The sequence below is a fragment of the Numenius arquata genome, chromosome 1 (assembly GCF_964106895.1).
Source record: "Numenius arquata chromosome 1, bNumArq3.hap1.1, whole genome shotgun sequence".
Lineage (NCBI taxonomy): Eukaryota > Metazoa > Chordata > Aves > Charadriiformes > Scolopacidae > Numenius > Numenius arquata.
In genome coordinates, this window is record NC_133576.1 from 119,780,248 (window position 1) to 119,800,982 (window position 20,735).

General features: G+C 36.3%; 1 protein-coding gene across 4 annotated transcripts in view; it reads right to left on the reverse strand.

The window, feature by feature from the left end:
- Nucleotides 1–406: 406 nt before the first annotated feature.
- NUP58 (nucleoporin 58) overlaps nucleotides 407–20,735 on the reverse strand; it is a 39,543-nt gene continuing 19,214 nt past the window's right edge. For 3 of the 4 annotated variants that reach the window (XM_074150708.1, XM_074150724.1, XM_074150716.1), the window contains 5 exons: nucleotides 19,837–19,919; nucleotides 16,191–16,392; nucleotides 10,143–10,241; nucleotides 7,114–7,209; nucleotides 407–2,515 (listed from right to left, as the gene is read on the reverse strand). In XM_074150708.1, coding sequence (XP_074006809.1) covers nucleotides 2,346–2,515; nucleotides 7,114–7,209; nucleotides 10,143–10,241; nucleotides 16,191–16,392; nucleotides 19,837–19,919 — 650 coding nt within the window. In that variant the 3' untranslated portion in view covers nucleotides 407–2,345. The remainder of the gene's footprint in view (nucleotides 2,516–7,113; nucleotides 7,210–10,142; nucleotides 10,242–16,190; nucleotides 16,393–19,836; nucleotides 19,920–20,735) is intronic. The other variant, XM_074150734.1, reaches the window with a different exon arrangement.

The window sequence follows — 20,735 nt, forward strand, 5'->3', positions numbered from 1 at the left end:
AATGCTGATGCCTGAAAATCATGGCTAAATTCAACCACCCAGTTGGTATTCTGGGAACATAATTATTTCAAATCCCATTTTGACTTTAGTTTGTCCTCCAGCATGTGATTATTCTATTACATACTCACTTTTTCACTTAGGCTAAATTAAGGACATAACTTGCCTTCATGTGAAAAGAAGCAGAACACAGGCACCCTGTAAAGAGACTCTAGACAAACCCACAATGTAATACCTCCCTTCACCCCTCCACTTTCAACCCAGAGATCAAGGCTCTAACTTCAGCCAGAACAATTTTACACTATATAAATTCTAGGAAAAACAATTCTACATATTAGCTGATGACGTCCTTGTTTCTCCCATAACACAGGAGAACAACAGGAAAGGATCTTTCAAATAGGCAAATATGTATTACAAGGATCACAGCATTATTGTTTTATTGTTTGCACAATGGTAAGTTGCACATATGGACAAACAGTACACATTTAGAATTAGTTTCACAAATTAATACATTACAAGAGAGTCCAGTGGTTTAACATAGTAACTATTAAAAAAGCAATAACAAAGGAATACAAACATTACGGTTTTGACTGCAGCCCAGTAAAAGTTTAAAAAAAGGTTGAAATCAAAATAAACTGTAAGCTTTATTTTTCCAAGACATAAAAAACCCACATTATATCCCTTCATAAGAGACTGCTCACAAGGATGCAATAACATACAAGTACAAAAGTGAAGAATTCTGTGCTCAGTTTCCCTTAATTATATCAGATCAAGTGACAAACTGAACATTTGTCAAAGAGTAATTCACTGCTGAATGCAGACATTTCCAAAACATACAAAATGGTAATAACACTTTTAACAATAGAAAGCAAATGACCTGGTACTAGAAAAAAAATCTTATGCACTGTAACTGTTTTAGAAAAAAAGGTGCTTTTGTGAAAATGATTGTGAATATTCATTTGATGCATGTTATATACAAAACATCTTCTACATAAAAAGCAACTCGGCTCCAAAGTTCCACGTTCACACTTCAACCTGTATCTTTATTTGCTAAGATTCAATTATCTATCATTCATCTCATCTCCTTAAGATGTTTTCCCAGCTATTTCTAGTGCACACCGAATTGGAAATGCAGCACAACAAGATATGATGTTGTAATACGCAAGATTCATTAATTACTGTTGCAATAGCTTTAACCTTCAAATTACATCATTTTCCTCCTCCACTCTTTAGCAGCAACTTATTGTACTATATACCTCGTATCGAAAGCAGATACGCAACTGCTTTTAAGTCAATGCTAGTAGCGCTGGCAAGAAGCTAGTGAATCAACTCCGTTTTGTAACAGCTAATTCGGGTTTTCATTAGAATAGCACATCCTATCTCCCCCAACTGCAAGGAAAAGCTCATCCAGCCCGATAACTCTCTGCTTGCACACAGACCTTGTGGCATCCTGAGCTTTCAGCTGAAATCCTGCAACGCCCTACCATTCAGCTCAGGAGAGAAAACAAAACCAAACAGTTTGGGAGTATTACCTATGAAATGGTAATGAAATGGCCAAAATCTCAGATTCTTCCATAGAGTTGGCTGCTAAATGGGTCAAGAAAAAAGTTTAAAAAAAAAATCCAGCTACTATTCACTATTTACCAAACTTTAAGAAATAGTAAACATTGTATTTCAGCTGGTCTTAAACAACAAAACACAAGAAGCGATGATGACAGAACCCGGGACCCACAATTTGAAACTCCTAGGAACTTCAAGATATGGGGCCACAGGGCGACATGGAGAAACAGAACACACAAAGGAAAGGAGACCTGTCTATGGGGCAAGGTTTGCACATCTGTATTTTATACATATATATATACACATACATACACACAGATGTGTGCACTGTACTGTATATATTTACATCCATATACACAAAAACACCCTGAAGTAGATTTAAAGGCCATATCCAGGAACAGAAGATATGAACTCTAGTATTTGTACTAGAATATATTTTATCTGTACAAAAAAACAAATATGCATATATTCATATGGTATAAAGCTTATTAACAAAAAATATTCTGCTACTAACATTAGGTTAAATAGATGGTTTTACAAGATTCTTTAATAATAATGTGGTATAGAACATTTCTAAAACTAGGGCCAAAAATAAAAATACATAAACGAGTTTCTATTCACAAGAAAATAGCTGTTCAATATGATTTCATTTTGTACTTCAGACTAGGGAAAAGTAGCAAAATTTTTATAAATCTCCTGGGATGCAATTTAATTAATGCATCAATCTAGAAAAATAGACTTTTCAGATGAACAAAGTTGATTCACTTCCCCTTCCCTAAAAGGGGTGCCTATCTTTTCCCTCGCTTGTTTCCAGCTGGAGGTTTCTTCAGCTGAAGAAGTTGCCCTCCTGTCCCAAAGCCTGCAGAGGCAGGATTAGACACCCCGAACGTCAGGCCAGCTGATGCTGTGATGCCGGGATTGCTGAAGTTAAACCCAGACGTAGTTGAGCTGCCAAAGCCTTGTGAGGGAGGAAAAATATTTTAAAACACAAGTTATAGCAGGAATGCAAGTTTGTTCTCCTTGGAGTTATGAACACCAGCCACTTCATTACCAGTATTTGTAATACTTTATACTCATGGATCTATAGCACATGCCACATTGCTAACACACCTGGACTTGCTATGGCAACTTGGACATTACAGCACTACCACAGGCTACCTCAGAGATTGTAAACAATTATACCCTAAATCACAAGTTTACTATGCCATTATCAACAGTAGCTACCAAAAGTCCCACTGAAATTGTACAATAGAAGAATCATAACTCCTCAAGTTCTCAGTTTAAACACATAGTGTGTATGTTGGGTGGGAGGGAAGGCAGAAGTACACATGGCCCACAGCCCCACTCATGTCACTCACAGCAGGTATGTGGCATAGCTGGCATCGGAGCTCCCAGCCTTGTGCCCTACTGACCAGGCCACCTTTGCCTGTCTTTATAACGTATGTGGCACTGACCATGCCTTAAAAGGCTCAAAAACCTTGCCAAATTCTTGGTTCAGCTATAAAACAAGGTCAGTTGAAGAAAATCTGCCTACAGTTTTCAGCAACAGTAATACCAACTCATTGTACTTCCTTTTGTGAATGTATATCAGTTATGCACAACCAACTTGGATAATAATTGAAACTATTAGAGTGTGCTAGAAATTTCTCAAATACTAGTTAATATGAAGCAGAACTTCCTAACTCCACTTTTTGTTCTCTCAAGAAGCCAAACAAGGCAGCCAATCGTACAAAATAACAAGTGTGACATGAGCAAGTTAAAATCTTAACTAATAGTTTTGTACAAGTTGCACATGGAAACCTGTAAACAATTAAAATATTAAGAGAAAACAGGATTCGTTCACAAGGAAAAAAGGGTATATTCTCAATATGCATTACTTAACAGAGTTTCACTAGTTCTCCAGTAGACGGTTAAAGCAATCCTTGGGTCTCATAAGAATCCCGAAGTGGCTCTCACAAGCCTGATGTCTCCTGTTCCCTCACTCACTACTGATGCTTTGCATCAAGAACTATTTCAAAACATAACGTGAAACTCTTCCTCCTGCAATGTCTGCACCTGGGTTACACACTACATCATCCTGTCAAGAAAATCCATTATCTACATTCCAGTAACTGCCGTCCTTCAACATGCAGCTGCCTGTGCAGAACTCATTGCCAACGTAGTGAGTGTGCAGATCCAGTGTGTGACTAATGATATCGTTCATTTGGATCTTGTCTAAATTTTGTGGACTAATTTGTCTCTCATCCTAGGATGTAAGGGGTGAAGCAGATGCAAGTACTCCTTATCCTGTTAACTCTGAATCCCAAGTAAGATTTTTAGAAGAATAAACTTGTTCTTCATCGGGGAGTCTCATGAATAATAATAAAAAAATATCTTTAATAACCAAAATTGTTCTTGCAAGTTACCTTTGCACTTCAAGTATACATCTGAGATAACAGGTAAGCATTGCCTCCTACAGAAATCATGAATGCCATTCATAATAACGCTGTACGTGATCCATAGTGTCAGGAGTTCAGTAGGCAAGGGTCAAGAGCTCATAAAGTACCTCCACGTAAGCTGCTTCTAGATGCAGGGATTATTTTAAGGCATGCAGGGAAGGCAGCCTGAGCTTTATTTGCATAATGTTAGAATAAGAAAGAGATGCATGAACTGTGTGATAGAAGACTGAGAACATGCTTGTTAATTTAGATATAACTTGGAAAGTAATAGCTGGTATGTTAGAGGTGCCTTTTAGGACAGCCACTTTTAGGACTTTCTAAGTGTAGAAAGGCAGAAGGGAAATTCATCTAAATGGCTCTGTCCCATCATGGCAGCATAACAAGGCCACGGTATAAAGTTCTTTTATTAAAAGTAAACCAAACCCTAAAGTAGAATACTCAAATGAAAAATCCTCAGGAAAAAGCCTTGAACAGGGTATAGGTTCAGTCTTATTCCCATTGCAAGGAAAGAGAATCACTCAGTTCTAGAGGGAAGAGCCACAAAGTCTATAACCACAGCTACAATGTCATCAACGACTGGTATTACTTAAGTGTAAACAATCATTTTCAGAAAGTAAATGACAACCTGCCCTTTGGGGGCATAGACTTAGCATCTCCCTGAAGGACTTTAGAGTACACTTTATTCATTGGGATTTTGCATCTCTGCTTCAGCCAGCCCTTTAGACAGGTAAGCCAAACATGAGGTACACACCTCACTGTAACAGTATTTCTTTGTTTTAACACTACAGGGATAAACAGTGGTTCAGCAGATCTCAAAGGCAATCTGTTCCTGCCCTCGTCCCTCATGCCACAATAGGTGCTCCAGATCAAAAAGGATTTCCAGCACAGCTTTGACTGACTTTCTACATCCTCTGTATCTAAAAGCTGCTCATAGTTACACGCACGGATTATACAGGGGTCTGTTTTTCAGTAGTAAGTCCAGCCATGATCCCACTTGATTTTCTCTTACCCTGTGTACTGAGACTGCTATTCTTCAATAAAAGTAAGTCTCCAACACAAATTCTCAACTCAGCTCTTCAAAGCAGATTTAACATCTTTGTTTTCACAAAAATTGTGTGTACAGCCCTCCCCTGCTTAACATTATATTTAGAAATTCAATAGTGTTTGGTGTTTTTTTTTCATTTCCCATCATTTTGGAGTTCTTAATGCTCTTTACAACATACTACTCACATCAGCCTTTTCAGTTGCCATCAAATGAATAAGAGTATGAATTAACTGGGACTTGATTTGGAATCAGCTTTCCATCTGTGTTTCAGAGGGAAGTCTGAGACACTTGTTCCATCTTGCAATTGTGTGCACTACAGGAACTGAGAGAAGACTGCAATTGCTCTGCTTTTCATCTGCTGACACAGTGGACACAACAACTGGTCCTGGACTAAGCCCAATTTACTATTACAAGGTGCTCAAGTACTGTCAGAGGACTCAGAATTTTCTCCTCAAGCATACAAACTGAAATTGAAAAGAGCAGTAACACTACTAGAAACATTCTCAAATCTTTTAAAGCAATTAAATCTAACTCATAACTTACAAACACTTCACAGATGCAATTTGGAGATCTATAATTTTCATTCTAAAGTAAGAACAAACTCACGGAAAACATGCGGAGGAAACTTGGGGTGACAGAACACTTACTAGACATTAGTTTGGGAAAATACTTAAGTGCTCACATCTAAATAGAAGCAGTAACAACAGTATATCCCATAACCCTTATTCACCCAATTTTCCAAGCTTTTTCAAAAGAAAAAGATTCAGAAACAAGATACAACTATCATATGGTAACATATACCAGAATATTGTTTCAGGATGCTGTAAATGTTATCTAAGAAGCAGGACACATTCAAATTAAAAAAAAAAAAAAAACAAAAACAACAAAACCTGGCTAGCCTCAAGCATCAGTCGTAAATTAAAAAATTCATAGATAAAATTAAACTAAATATGATATGCACTCCAGAAGCTATACAGCAAAGGATTTCGGATATAAAAGATAAAAGCTAATGTGCCTCTAGGCTACCAAATTTTTATGGGGGTTTCTATTCCATAATTCCAGTCTAGATCAGGATTTCATGGCCTCTTTATTTTACAAGCCCAAAATAACAGGAATTACATTTAATCTTTTATATTCCTGGTTACCACCTTCTGTAGATGAGACCCTTGAAATAACTGAAAACAACCTTCATTTTATTGGGTCCAACTCACTGCTAAAGAGAGACTGGGAGCACTGTCACTGTAACAAAGCCTGCTTTGAGGAATGCAGTGAAGTGACATTTAAATTGTCTCACAACCACCAACACAGCCAAGACAGACTTGCTATTTAGTTTATTAGTGGTAGACAACTGAACCATACAACTAGTTTTCTAATTATGTTTTTAATATACTAAAAACTAAATTATGTACTTTGTAACTTAGCATCTTGAAATGCTGCAATACTATTTACATAAATATTGGCAATAGGCAATTTAATGTAGGCTTGGGAAAAATAAGCTTGTCACCAACAAAATTAAACCAAAAAAGTGAAATGAGTACTAAGCAGTTCAATTGCCACAGAAATGCTTTCAAAGTAGTTAACAAAATGAATTATGGGCATCTTCCAGAAATACAATACATATAACTTACTATTCAAATAGAAAGGATAAGCAGATAAACAGTTTTAAGGAAACCTAGGCTTCTAAAAATAATTTTAACTTTACTTGTAAACACAGGATGTTGAATTACTGGTATATTAGTCACAAATTTATATAATAGCTCAGTAACTGTATAGCTTATGCATTCAAGTAGTAACTGTGGCATCTGATCCAATCTGATGCACCTGAATTCCTGCGTCCACTCCTAATTAGATAGACACCATCAAACAGCAAACATTAATGGTCACTCAATGCTGCCTACCTAGGAGAACCTAAAAACTTCTCTGAAAATGTGTATTTAGCAAGCAAATAATTACTTTAATGGTTATATACACATGCAACCTCAAGCACATCTGTTTTGGTGGCTTTCTTAGACTGAGTTTGACTATAACACTTTTGCTTTAAGATAAACCGGAATTCAAGAGAAACAAACCAACCTGCACTTAGACTTCCTGATGGCTTACTTGTAGTTCCAAACCCAAACGATGATGCTCCTGTGGCACTACTTCCAAAGGCAGAGCTACTTCCAAATCCTAGTAGAATAATAGTAGACACACAACAACAAAAATTACAGACACAGCAATTAAAGACATATAGGGTTGGGGTGAGTATTCTAAAACCAAACAATTCTAAGCATTATTTGGTAAAAAAATACTAAGATTATTGACTCAAGAGCGTTTTCTTCTCAACAGTGTTGCATTAAGAAAACAGTGCTAACAGGAAAGCGTTGGAGTAAAATACTTCCTTCAAAACACAAACTGAGTAAAGGAAAAGCTATAAAAACAGGTGAAGCAATCTATCAGAATTTACAAAATCACTATTGAAATTGGCAAGAAAATGGTAGCCAAATGAGCTAAAGCTAAGAAAATTCAGACGCAAGTTCTATGACTTCTATTACAGAAAGCCACAAGCTTCATCCACAACTCCAAAAGAAAAGATCTCTACACTTAAAACAGAGTAAACGTTTTCTTGAGTTTACACTGTGCTTATTTTAGAGTTGTTGTCCCTTCCAGGTTACTGGGGATCAGCTTTACCTAGGAAACCACAAAATAGGTTAAATACAAAATAGAAACAGAATTTTACAATATTTGATGGGAAAAGCCATCATATAAAGGGCAGTCATAAACATATAGCTATAATAAAACTCATTCTGTTAATCTCGTAATTGACATTTATAATTTCATAGTATAAATATTTCAAGATTTCAAATTGTGTTATTAATATGAGATCACTTCAAAAGGAAAAGTAAGTTGATATTTGCAGTTTGAGATAGAAGCCAGACAAAAGGAACAGTAAGAGAAATATATTCTCCGATTTTGGCTGTCTCAAGAGGTTTGCAAAAAGAGAACAGTATTTGTATTTGAGGAATTTATGCCCCCATCTTAAGTTCCAAGTGTCAGGGAAAATACTTGCATTTTACTGCAAATTGAGCCTTTACCATTCCTTCACAGAAATAATTTTTAGATTTTAAAACTAGTAAAGACTGAACACACAGTCTGAAGCAGTGTTCTCTAGTCTTCTGCAATTTTAAAATCAAGTAAGTTTTAAGGGTATATAAAGGCAAGTATCATTTGAATGTAAGATAGTTTATTTAAATGATACACTCTTTTGTCCTATTTAGTTTGAAATTAATTACCAATGGTCCAGCAGCGTGTCTGCAAATATTTAATGAAGCATAGGATCTATACGCTACATACCTTCTACACTTAAATGCAAAAGCCTCTGTGTTTATCACTGGCAAATTTCACAGAACATCTATCATGGAAAAAGAGCAAGTGTCCCCAATTGAAGTGAAGTTTCAAGAGTATATGTTAAAAATTGTACCATTTAAAAAAACCCAAACTAACCCTAAGATTAAAAAAATAATCTTAAGTATTCATTCTGCTAATTTGTTTCCATGAGGAAACCTGCAGGATATCACCTGCAGGATATTTTGCATGTACTCCTTTCTTCTTCTACACTTGCTTTTATCAGATAATCATCTTGATTTGTCAAAAGATGAAAATTTTGCAAATTAATATAGAATAGATGAAATGCAAACAAATGCCTTCCTAAGCAGAGAACTTGCAAAAAAAAAAAAATAGAATACAAGTTAGGTCTTTAAGACAAAACTAGAAGCAGCTGTCCATCAATTGAAAAGAAAATGTTCTTTATTTTACATTGGCAAGATTGGTGAACATATATAAACAACCTCTTTGGTTGAAAAGGAAGAATTTTATGGGGGTTTTTGTTTGGTTTTGTGGTGTTTTTTTTTTAAAAAGCATTTAAAACATTGTGGGAACGACCTAGTAATTCACAAGTACTTTCTTTTTAGCCCAGTATTCTTGGTTACTTTTCCTGTTTTAGCGTACAGACTTTCTTTTGTATGAAAAAGCTTAAAATCTGATGAGAAATGACATTGGTAGATTTAAGTATAATTTCAAGATGGTAATTTACGGCAAAACTGATGTAATATTCAAGTTACATCATCTTTCCAATACTGAGTGATGTTTAATTATTTTAAATACATTACTACACTGATTTCATATGTTCGGCTCATAAAGAAGCAAAACATAGGCATGTGGACTGAGGCTGCAGAGAGGAGAGGATGTAAAAAGAAAAACCACAGCACATTATGTTTGTGCTCAGCAGATGTAATAATTTTCTGTGCAGATCTCATACAAAAGCTTCAGAGGACACTAGTGTCTTTTGACTTGCACTGTAGGAACCCCTGACCTATACAGACAGGAAACTTACATGCAGATTAGATTCTACAATCACTTTGATTCTACCTGTCATTCTACCACTGCAAATCCATTACATTTAAATGAGAAGGTCTGCTTTTTTTATTACCACCTGCTCTCTCACAGTCATGTGTCCTCTTGGAATATATACCCCATCACCACTACTACCATTTTGATATGTATTTTTCCTCTCACTTTCAAAAGCTTTTTCAGCTTGAGGACTGATTTTTTTTCCACCTCAGCACTGAGGGACAGAGTGACAGGTAAAGCAAATGCATTTCAGCAAGCAGGATCCCAGAACTGTAGTTATTTTTTAGCAATTATTCTTATCTTAATCCAAGCAGAAACGGGTCCCTATAGTTAACAGTTGTACATACAGGCGAAAAACTTCTATGAGTTAGCTACAGCATGATCCAATGTCTCAAGTGCCTAACTTTCATATATGTAAAATTAAGTCAAGCTGTAGTTACAAAAGGATGTACGCGATGTACTCCCTAGCTTTAAGAACAGAACTTCTATGTGATTGCTTCATCCTGGGTTTTCACTACAATGGCTTATTAGCTTTAGTATTAGCCTTAGCAACTCCTTCTGCAAGACATGAAGAAGTTTGGAAAGCACAGACTTCCAAATTGTAAGGTCATTCCCTGAAACAGATCATCCTCTTAGTGGAGTTAAAAGGTTTGCAAGAGATTCAGATGTGCGGTATAATAATTCAATGAAAGATTAGAAAAGTTAAAGTGTACCTCCAAGGCTTGAAGAACCTAAGCCACTTGATTGCAAGCCAGTGCCAATACCTGAGCCGAATGGCGTTCCAAAACTAACTCCCAGAGATGGCTGTGGCCCTGGTATAAAAAAAATGAGAACAAACTTGCCTTACTCTTTCATAGTAAAGAGGTCCTTTATTTATTTATTCAAGTATTTGATAATGTGAACATCATTGCTTTCAACAAATCCCATTAAGATCCCAAACTTTACCTCATCAAAATTCCTCACTTAACTGTCTGCCTCTATGTCCACCTAGTAAAAATCTAAGAGAACACTGATTGTAATAAGGTGAAACTAGTCAAAGCTAATTACATGATAATAACATCATCTAGTATTTTTAGAAGTTAACCAGTCTCACCTTAAAGTTTAAAACATTAATCAAACCTTGAGAGAACTCATAGATAACAACGTTTTGCCACCTGTATTAATGGAATCAGAATAAGGGAAAACCTTCAAATTAAAAACCTAAGAACTGACACTAATGTAACTAAAACTATATTACCAAAAGTTAATTTATTTAACAAACAGGAATCTTCAAAACTACTCAAGTATTCCATCCAAATTTAAACAGAAAACTACGATAAAAAAACAAGACAATGACTTTATTTTATTAAATTTATTGTTCATTTTTAAGCAAGTCAATTACACAGTAACATGACAATTCAATTCTTTTCCACACAAGTGATAACTGAGTTCTGTTAAGCTCTGCTACATAACACCATTCAATAAGGTAAACTAGTCAAACCACCTGTTTAAATAAACATTTACAAAAAGGCACAGTTCTATGTACCTTAATGAATTAGATACATTCAAAACTTCATAGTCAGAGTTTGTCCCATAATTTAAAAAAGCTGACAGTACTTCCCCTGCATATTCACACTAGGATGCAGGACTGTCAAAAAACATTTTCAGTCTGCCAAAACAAAATTTACAGCCTCAGTTCCTTTTTCTTAATCTTGGGGAATAAAGAATCAACTTGCTAGCCCATTACTAACACATTTAAAAATAATTAATTCTGATAAATAATTAATATATTTTGACAGTTTTCACAGTACAATCTTATATTCCTGTCTTTATCAAACAGTTTTCAGTGCACTAGTTAAAAAGTTTAACCATTGAAGATAAAATACAGTGCCAAACTCTTAATCCACAGACATTCACACCTTTCCTCACGATAGCCTTCTCCATCTTTGAACATACTTTATGGACGCTACCTGTGAAAGTGATGATTTATTCAAATATTACTATAAAGCTCAAATGATTTCAGTCTTTTCCCTAAACCATTATCACATTTCGGCTTATTTTCATTCAAAAGTTCTTCCTTCATACTATAAAGTTTCCTGTTACTAATATTTATCTAGAGTTTTAAAATGTAACTATTTCAAGCTTTTAAAATCATTTCAGTATTTGAAGATTTAAATGGAAAACCATTTTGAATCAAGTGAAAGGCACTGTATATTGAAAAGTAACATTTTTGCTAGGAACACAAAATTCTTATGTGATCCAAGCTGAATCTGTATACTCAAAGTAGTGTTAAACTCAATTTTAAGGGCAACTAAAGTTGTTAGCTTTCAGTCTCTGCTTAGCAGGGAATAGTTGGGAAACCCAAGCTATTTTTTCAACTAAAAAAAAAAAAAGTATATCAGATGTTGTAATTACAAATTTTCACATAAATTTCAAACTAAGATTTGTTTACATCCAGTTTAAATACTGATACATCTACCTAGCAGCTCTTTAAAAATAAGACGACAATTGTTATCAATAAAAAGAAACAAAAAACCCTACACAAGTCAGTTAGTCATGTAATAAAAAGAAACCCCAAAAAACACATATCCAGTTCCTTCTCAAGTGCACAGGTTTCTATCCCAGTAGGAGGCACTGTTAGTGGAAGACCTTAAAACAAAACACTACAGTCCTCCAGGCCAAGATTTTTTTCATATGCAACATGATTTTTAGAGCCAGTAAAAAACATTATTCTAAAACACTCAGATTATATAAAACAGGATCTTAAGCCTTCGGCTAATAAGCTTTTCATTGAGCAACAGCATATGATATTTGTTAATTTTGTACCATAACGTTCTGAAGGCCTCATCATTATTTATAGTTCTTGTAAGTAAACATTACTTTCAATAGCAAAAAACTAGTAGTAAAGATTCTTTAATGCCAAAAGTACTAGCAAAAAATTGGCACTTCTGGCTAGTATAGGTATGAGACAAATTCTTCATAACAAATATTTTAACATTTTACAACTTGATATATTTGCTCTGTAGAGCATTTCAGTTTAATGAATAGCGCCCACTACAAAGAGTCCAGACAGGTCAGCCAAATTTCCTTAAGTGACACACTGCAATTTTTTAAATCACAGCTGGTCCTAACAGTGAACAAATTTAGTGTAACAACTTAGATCTGATTCTGACAAAGTAATACACAGACTAATTTTAACCAAGGTTAATATCAAATTCCACAATAAAAATTTTAAGTGCTATAAAGATTTCAGTATCCTTTCCCATTAGCACTTCAATCTCACACCAAGTCAAGTCAAAACATAAGGAAGCGTGCTTTGACTAACTCTGCACTTCACCAGTTAAGGAGAGAGTAACTAAGTTGTTGGGGGGGGCAGGGTGGGGTGTACTTTATTTTTAGAGGAGGTGAGCTTGAAGAAAAGCATTCCTTTAAGACAACTTAGTCTTATCAGAAAAACATCAGTTTCAGCCTCATGCATTTACAGGTCTTAGTTCACTAAGCTTTAATTTCCTTTAAATTCTTTTACTCTAGTCCCATCAATAGTAATAGGCAGACAAGCCACCGTTATTTTAACTTCCACGCTGTTCAAGATTGCTCAGGGAAGGTGCCAGTGAGGCAGCAGTTAAAACTCTAGCTGCTGCTGCTGCACAAAAGCATGACCAGCCTCACTGCTACCAATAAAGCTGTGCTCAGAGCAAAAGTGCTAAACTAGGGAGAAAGGTTGCGTGCAGGCAAGACTTAAGCACTTCAATAACTCTAGCTTCAAAAAGCTGCACAAAAATTGTGCTTCAGTGTGCACACCACAGTCCTGGGGTCCCAATTATCCATCCCAGGGATCAGTGGGGTGCATCTTTGCTCCCTTTCTTCCATATGGCCAGGATCCTCTGGCTTCATTTGTTTCAACAGAAGCCAGATGTCTTGACATATAGAGAGAACATAAATAGGGTGCATATCTACACCCAGAAACTGGGGAAACATTCCCTGATCCCACAGCTTAGATGTAGCTACTAAATCTTTGACTTCTGAACACAAATTTAAAATAAATTATTAATCTTTTTCAGAGAAAGAAGAGTAACTAAATTAATCTTATTAAATAGACATAACCATGTAAACATGAAATATTTTTTTTAAAAAAGAGACTAACCATCCTGATCCCTCAACACTGGAGTACCATATATTAGATTTTAGTCAAAAAACTTTAAAACCTAGATTAATTTTCTTGTTTTATTCTTATCTTTAAGAACAGCAACAGCAGGTCAGGCGTTACACAGACACTCCCTCCCCCCACTTTACATACACCTCATTTCATAACCTTTTCTCTCATAACCTTCTACCATCCCTCATCTATCCCGCTCTTCAGGATCTAGATCTTGCAAAGAAATATGCATGACTTCAACTTCTAGCAGATAGTTTATCAAACTCATAGTAACGTAACACAAAAGTTAAAACATGTAAACACTTGCAGTTTTACTGCAGCAAATGGCCATTTGAAAACTTAAACAAGGAAAAGGAAATGAGAGGACTCAGTCTATAAATATTTAAAGATTCCTGCAAAACTGAAAGAATAGATTCTTCTCCCTTTCCACTAAGAGTAAGACAAAAAGTGGCAGCCTTAATGTGAAGCTAACAAGCTTCAGGTAAGGTGTTAGGAAAAAGTCACACACTGAAATCGGTAATTTAGGAAAACTGTGAAATTTTCCTTTCTAGCAAGCTTTTAAGACTTGGAGATCTCTCTGGAATTGTTCAGGCCTGACTAATCCTGCTTTTGAGCTAGAGGAACAGAAAAGATTACTTCAAGTTCCATTTAACCCTATTTTCTAAGAGTTTAACGTAGTCTTGTAGTGCCACTCAAAATATCAGCCTACCTCTATTTCTCCAGGTCCTCAAGTGAGCTGCATGGAGTATGACAGTATTCCAACTAAGTAGTAAACAAATTGTTGTCTACTTTTGTTGACCTGTTTGATGTAAGTTAATGGCTTTGTTCTATCTGCATCACTCTTGTAATTGGCACATTTTTGACTTTTGAGATACTCTACCAAAATAATCAAGCAAACCCCCCCCCCCAAAATGCCAACCTACACACACTCCCATTTGCTTCTTTCACTACAGAATGTTACAAAATACCTCAAGGTATAAAGTCACCTTACCTCAGGTTGTGTTGGTACACATCAATTCTGCCTTTCCCCCCGCCCCCTTCACTCCTACTCCTAAGAGAATATTCACGAAGTCATGCCATAAGTGGCACCAATTTACTGAAGTTATTAGCTGTTCTCTTAAATCCAGACTAGGAAGAGGAAGTTCAAATCCCTCACCCCAATTCATGAAAATGCAGGTATAACCATAAATGTGACTTTCATACCCAACTAGTCCTCTAATGATTACAGGGAGTATTTAAAAAAAAAACAAACACATGAGACAAGGAGAAAGATGAAGGTAGAGGGAACTACTTTGGCAACATTAGGCTGCACAAGGCACACTTCTATATGTATTAAAAACCCTGAAGTGTGACATTACACTATCTCATGTTTTCTGTTTAAAACCAGACTCTTATGCAGATGTCACTTCAACAGAATTTCCATGGATTAACGTAGTAGCAACAGGAAGACTGTTGTCTATGATGGAAATTTTAAAAGAGAATTTCATAAATACTTCATTTTTTGTTGTGTTCAAAATATTTTGGCATATTTGCTTTTAAAATCCATCTCCTTGTTTTTTATGAGGGCCAAGACTGGAAGCACATTATATTTTCTTATTTTGGAGAAGGCAAGGACAGCCTAATAATTAGTCAAACAGTGTGGCTGCTGCATAGGTCTCTAAGTAACAGCAGTAATATTTTGAATGGTTTAAGATAAGAAAAGGAAAAAGTGCTAATATAACTTTTCAGTACAGCTATGATAAACAACATTTTAGAAAATAAATGGTAGAATGACGTTAACTATGCTCTTCATAATTTGCTGACATAGACATATCCATGTCCAAGTAAAACTGTATGGAATTTTTCTTATTTCTGTTAAATAATTAAATATTAATTCAATTCTCTATATTTAGGAATCGCTCTCTGAGAAGCGTTGGTTAGTATAACAACATCACCTAAGGCGCCTTAAGTTATTTCCTTTGCCATACATATCCATTCTTCATTACCAGTGGGTCATGCATTTCCTCTGTTTTGGTCTTCCTTTTACACACATGCACACACAGAACCACCAACTCACTCTGCTAATATTTATTCACAACAGCAGAATGGCCAGCAAAAACTGCTCCAACGTCACCCTGACAAAGGAGTTGGCTATAAAATAGTAAGTCAGGCATCCATCTTCCTAGTCTACAGACTTTTGCTCCACTATCCTTCCTGTTCTACAGCATTTTTCATTTTACAGTTCCAAAGTGCTATATAAAAACGCATTATTTTACATAAGAAAAAAGTAATAGGCATTTAGATATTCTCTCCTCACTGCTTTGAAATAATTTACTATAACCATACAATTCTGGAAAGAGGCTACGTGTATTCAGAGATGTTACTTAAGAGTGGAGACTCACATTCCAAGGGGTTAGAACAATACAGTAAATACCACTAATACAAGTAAAATTCACAAGATTAAGTATCTGTTGCATAATTATTGCTAAGTCTACCCTGCATTTCTCTATTGGCTATGTATCAGTAACTTTGCTCATCACAACGTTTAGATTTTTTAGTCTAACACAAAGGAAGACTTCATAGAAAATTTTACACAAGTTTACTGTTGTCGTAACACTAATAATCTATAACTTGAATGCACTCAGACCTGTAGCAGGCTGTTGCTGCTGAGTAAGTGTTGCAGCCATTGCAACGGCTGCTGCATTTGGTATGTTGCTGAAAGGGGTCGGTCCAGTGGTAACACGTGGCGCGCTCTGCCACTTCTTAGCTTCTGTTCGTCTTGCCTCAAACACATCCATGGCATCTCCCAGAAAGGTTTTCCTGTAGCCAAGGTATTGGTCTTTGAGCATCTGAAGGGGGTGGGGGGAAGCCATTTTAGTTCAGTGTATTTGACATAAAACCTTAACTTAATAAGGATAAAGAGAGACCAAGTCATAAATAACATTTCGTTAAAACCAAAACCACCCAAGAAACCAAAACCCCCAAAAAAACCCCACCCCACAACCTGAAAGGATCCAGTCAGGCTATGAGCTGGAGAGAACTGTTTTGCATCAGCTACAGCCAGAACAGGCTCCTTCCTTTGATTCTGCAAATCAGTCAAGTATAACAGACTAACATACTGAATGGTATCAAAATTTTTCAAAGCTGGTATAAATTGGCACAATTCCATTTGTATCGCTGTACTAGCTGACTGAAGAGGCAAAAATACGGCTACTTTACTAGCTCATAAAATAATACACTCTTCCTCAGTGCTACCCTTTCTGATGGAGTAGGCCTTTTCTCCTCTATTGCCTTCACCTGCGTTTCTTTCCTTCTTTTCAATCTTACATTTCTTTCCTAGCACAAAGCCAGAGAAGCTACCAGAATTTTAGAATTCACTCTTGTTTCTGATGCATTTCATCGGCGATGTAATGCAGAACAAATGCAATAGATCATTCTGCTTCAGCTTCAGACTTACAAGTAGCCTAAATATGTTGTGCCTATGCCCCTTCCCCAATCAAGCCCCCACCTTCTGTGGCAACACCTGCCTTGGCGTGTTCATCATGAGTCATTTCTGTCTGTCACAGATGAGGGAACTATGGGTATCTTAGGTAACAAGAAGTATGAATGGCTTTGTCATGGTTTCAGCTGGGATAGAATTAACTTTCTTATTAGCAGCTGGTATAGTGCTATGTTTTGAATTCAGGATGAAAGTGATGTTGATAGCACACTAATGTTTTAGGTTGTTGCTGAGCAGTCAAGGCTTTTTCTGCTCCTCACACCATCCCACCAGCAAGCAGGCTGGGAATGCACAAAAAGTTGAGAGGAGACACAGCTGGGACAGCTGACCCCAACTGACCAAAGGGATATCCTATACCACGTGATGTCATGTTCAGTATATAAAACTGGGGAAGGAGGAGGAAGTGACAGACGTTTGGAGTTATTGTGTTTGTCTTCCCAAGTAACCATTACACAGGATGGAGCCCTGCTTTCCTGGGGATGGCTGAGCACCTGCCTGCTGGTGGGAAGTGGTGAATGAACTCCTTGTCTTGCTTTGCTTGTTTGCACGGCTTTTGCTTTACTTAAACTGTCTTTATCTCAACCCATGAGTTTTCTCACTTTTACTCTTCCAATTTTCTTTCCCATCCCAACCAGGAGAGTGAGCAAGTGGCTGCGTGGTCTTAGTTGGACCAGTAGGTGGTCAGCAGGTTCAACTGAGTTTTATGGAAGACATTACGTCTTGTGTTCCTGGCTAAGGATATGCTTGTTTGCAAGAAGAGCTTACAGTTCAAAAAGTTCTGACCCAGGATATGAACAGCTGTAAGATTAAGTCTATCAGGAACAGCATGAAATGCACCAAAAGAATGACCGTGTTATCACATCAGGAGTGCTGTCTTTGAAGAGAAAAGACATTGGTAGAACTCTGATGAGATTTAATACAATGCCACAATGACTGCCATAGGAGCTGACAGAAGTACCATTACACATTGTAGAGCAGTTCTTAACGCTAATCTATGCAGAATGATTTAATGACATTCTCTACCTGAATTGTGCCTAAGCACACTTCACTCTTTGCTGACTTTGGATAGAGTATGTAACTATATATTCATATGTGATATAAATGTATTAACAACTAGCCCAGCACAAAGACGTTTCAGGCAGTATTTTTTTTTTTTTTTTTTTTTTTTTTTACAACTTCAGACCTTTGAATCAAAGTGTACGTGCAAACCAGAAAGCCTACTTCAGATAAAGGAATGAATTGTGGTCACAGCTCTGCCTTCACAAACCATATCACATCCATCAATTAAGGCAGAGACAGCGGTTTCAAAACTGTTCTCCTCTCCTAGTATCTCCTACCTGATAAAACTACACCAGATGATCAGGATGACAGATCCACTTAAGCACTATATTCATTTTTCTGATTTTTGAAGCTTCAGTTATAATTGCGTCTTCCAAAATATCAGCCTTCATGTCCACTCACTAAATCAAATCTCACAAAAATTCCCCAAAAGAAAGAAATATCCTTAAACCAAACCCTTAGGTAATAGAATACTTATCAAGTTGAAGTCTTTCCTATTCAGTCATGGCGACAAGGTACTGAAGATACTGTTGCTTATACCTACATACTAATTCTGCTCTTCACATCAAAGAACAACAAAACAGTGCCATCACAAAGACCACTGCACGAGTTCGGGCTGCACTCAGATCTCAGCAGTGAAGAGCCCAAAACATATTTGGGACCCTTTTTGTGTAATTCTGCCAAAATCATGGAGGAGCTGGTATATTCTATATCTGGTACCAATACTGAGTTAACTAAGAGCAGCACAAACATCTGATGGCAGGTAGCTGTAATCCAATGAATATCCATGCTGACAGAAGCAATGCAATGCAAAGAATCCAGTTCGTACAAGATCCTCAGTATTCCTGAACTTTATTCAGGAAAGGTAAAAAGTTTCAGATGTTTTTATAGAAAACTAGCAATACTGTGCAGAAGCAGCTTTGGGATGGAAATGAGCAGAAGATTTACCAGAGGTATTCCATTAAGGAAGTCACTTAGCAGAAACAATCCGAAACACTTGTACTCCAAGTTTGGGGCTTTTTTTGTAACCAAGAAGGGTTCTGCTGATCTCAAGAAAAAAAATACCGATTGTAGGATATGGACGTTTTGTCAATATGTCCAGAACTGTTAATGGGAAATTTAAGCTGGAGTCCATGATGGAAAAAACAAGCCTAGCTAGGACCTTTGATACATCAGCATTTTTTCACTGTAATCTCTTCTTTTCACATACATTTGATTTCCCATGAAAACCAGGTTGAAAATAATTAAGCCAGCCAGAACACAATTTTCACTAGAATTCTTTGACATGCCGAAAAAAATCTTACATATGAATACCGACTTTTTTTTTTTCACTGTTACCTATTTGTGTAAGAGCAGATTTAGATCACCATTCCTTGAAATTGAGAAGTCAATGGGCAAAAAGCAAAACATACAAGCATAAGCTCAAAGACAGGCATTTCAAAAATTGATCAACAATTAAAAAGGAAAAGGAGTTAAGCAAAAAATATTTTGTAACCTAAATGATTGTAGTCAGTTGCTACCACCACTATAAGCAAATAATTCAAATTAAGAGGTCAGCTGAACAAAAGTTACTTTTTTAATGAAAGAACTTCTCAAGGACAGTTTAAATTTTTTTAAAAGCAGTTAATTTAACAAAAACATAAAAGAATACCTGAAGATATATTATGGTTTCAAAATATGACTCATGACTCCTTGTAGTTCACTAAATACACAGGAACACATCAAAACAACATACCTTTACGTTTTCGTGTATTGATTGAAGTTGTGCAGCTAAAGCTACAAATGTTTGATAGATTTTCTGCATAGCCATAGACAAATCTGTAAGAAGCATACAAAATATTGGTAAGTGACAATCTTACTACCAGGAGAAAAGATTTCATGTTTATAATGAAGCAAGAATCCCACCCAAACCCCATATAGCACAAAGCACAAAACAAATGCATGAGAACAAGTTAATAACTAGAAGAAATACAGAATTTGAGCAACAAGTCACCCAAGGACTACTTTTTGAAAGGGCTTCAAACTTTATTTTGAGAAGTACTCTTTTCTCAGATTTATTTTTATATACATGGTAATTTGTTTCCTATGATTCTGTCATTTAGCAAAGCTAAAAAATATTATTTACCTTAATTTTATCTAATTACTCAGGAACATTTTACCTCATTGTTTTTTACATAAATATAGTTAAATCAGATTTTTCTATACATTGAGTTTGTATACATTTTCCACTCTTTCTGACGTAAAGCACATTTAAGTGTTCAGTTGATTTTGCTGAAGAGAGAGCAGTAGAATGGAAGCTTTCTTATATTTTAAAGACATGATTAACAAGCATCACAGGAACCCTTACTCTAGCTCTACCCACAAGCATATTAGAAAGAGAAACGCAATAGGGAGCCTTCTTGCCTACATAAAGTTTAGAGTGAAATCTTGTTGGCAGCCGGTCACCAGTGGTGTCCCTCAGGGCTCAGTCTTGGGGCCAGCATTGTTTAATATCTTTATTGATGATCTGGATAAGGGGATTGAGTGCACCCTCAGTAAGTTTGCATATGACACCAAACTAGGTGGGAGCGTTGATCTGCTTGAGGGTCGGCAGGCTCTACAGAGGGACCTGGACAGGTTGGATCAATGGGCCAA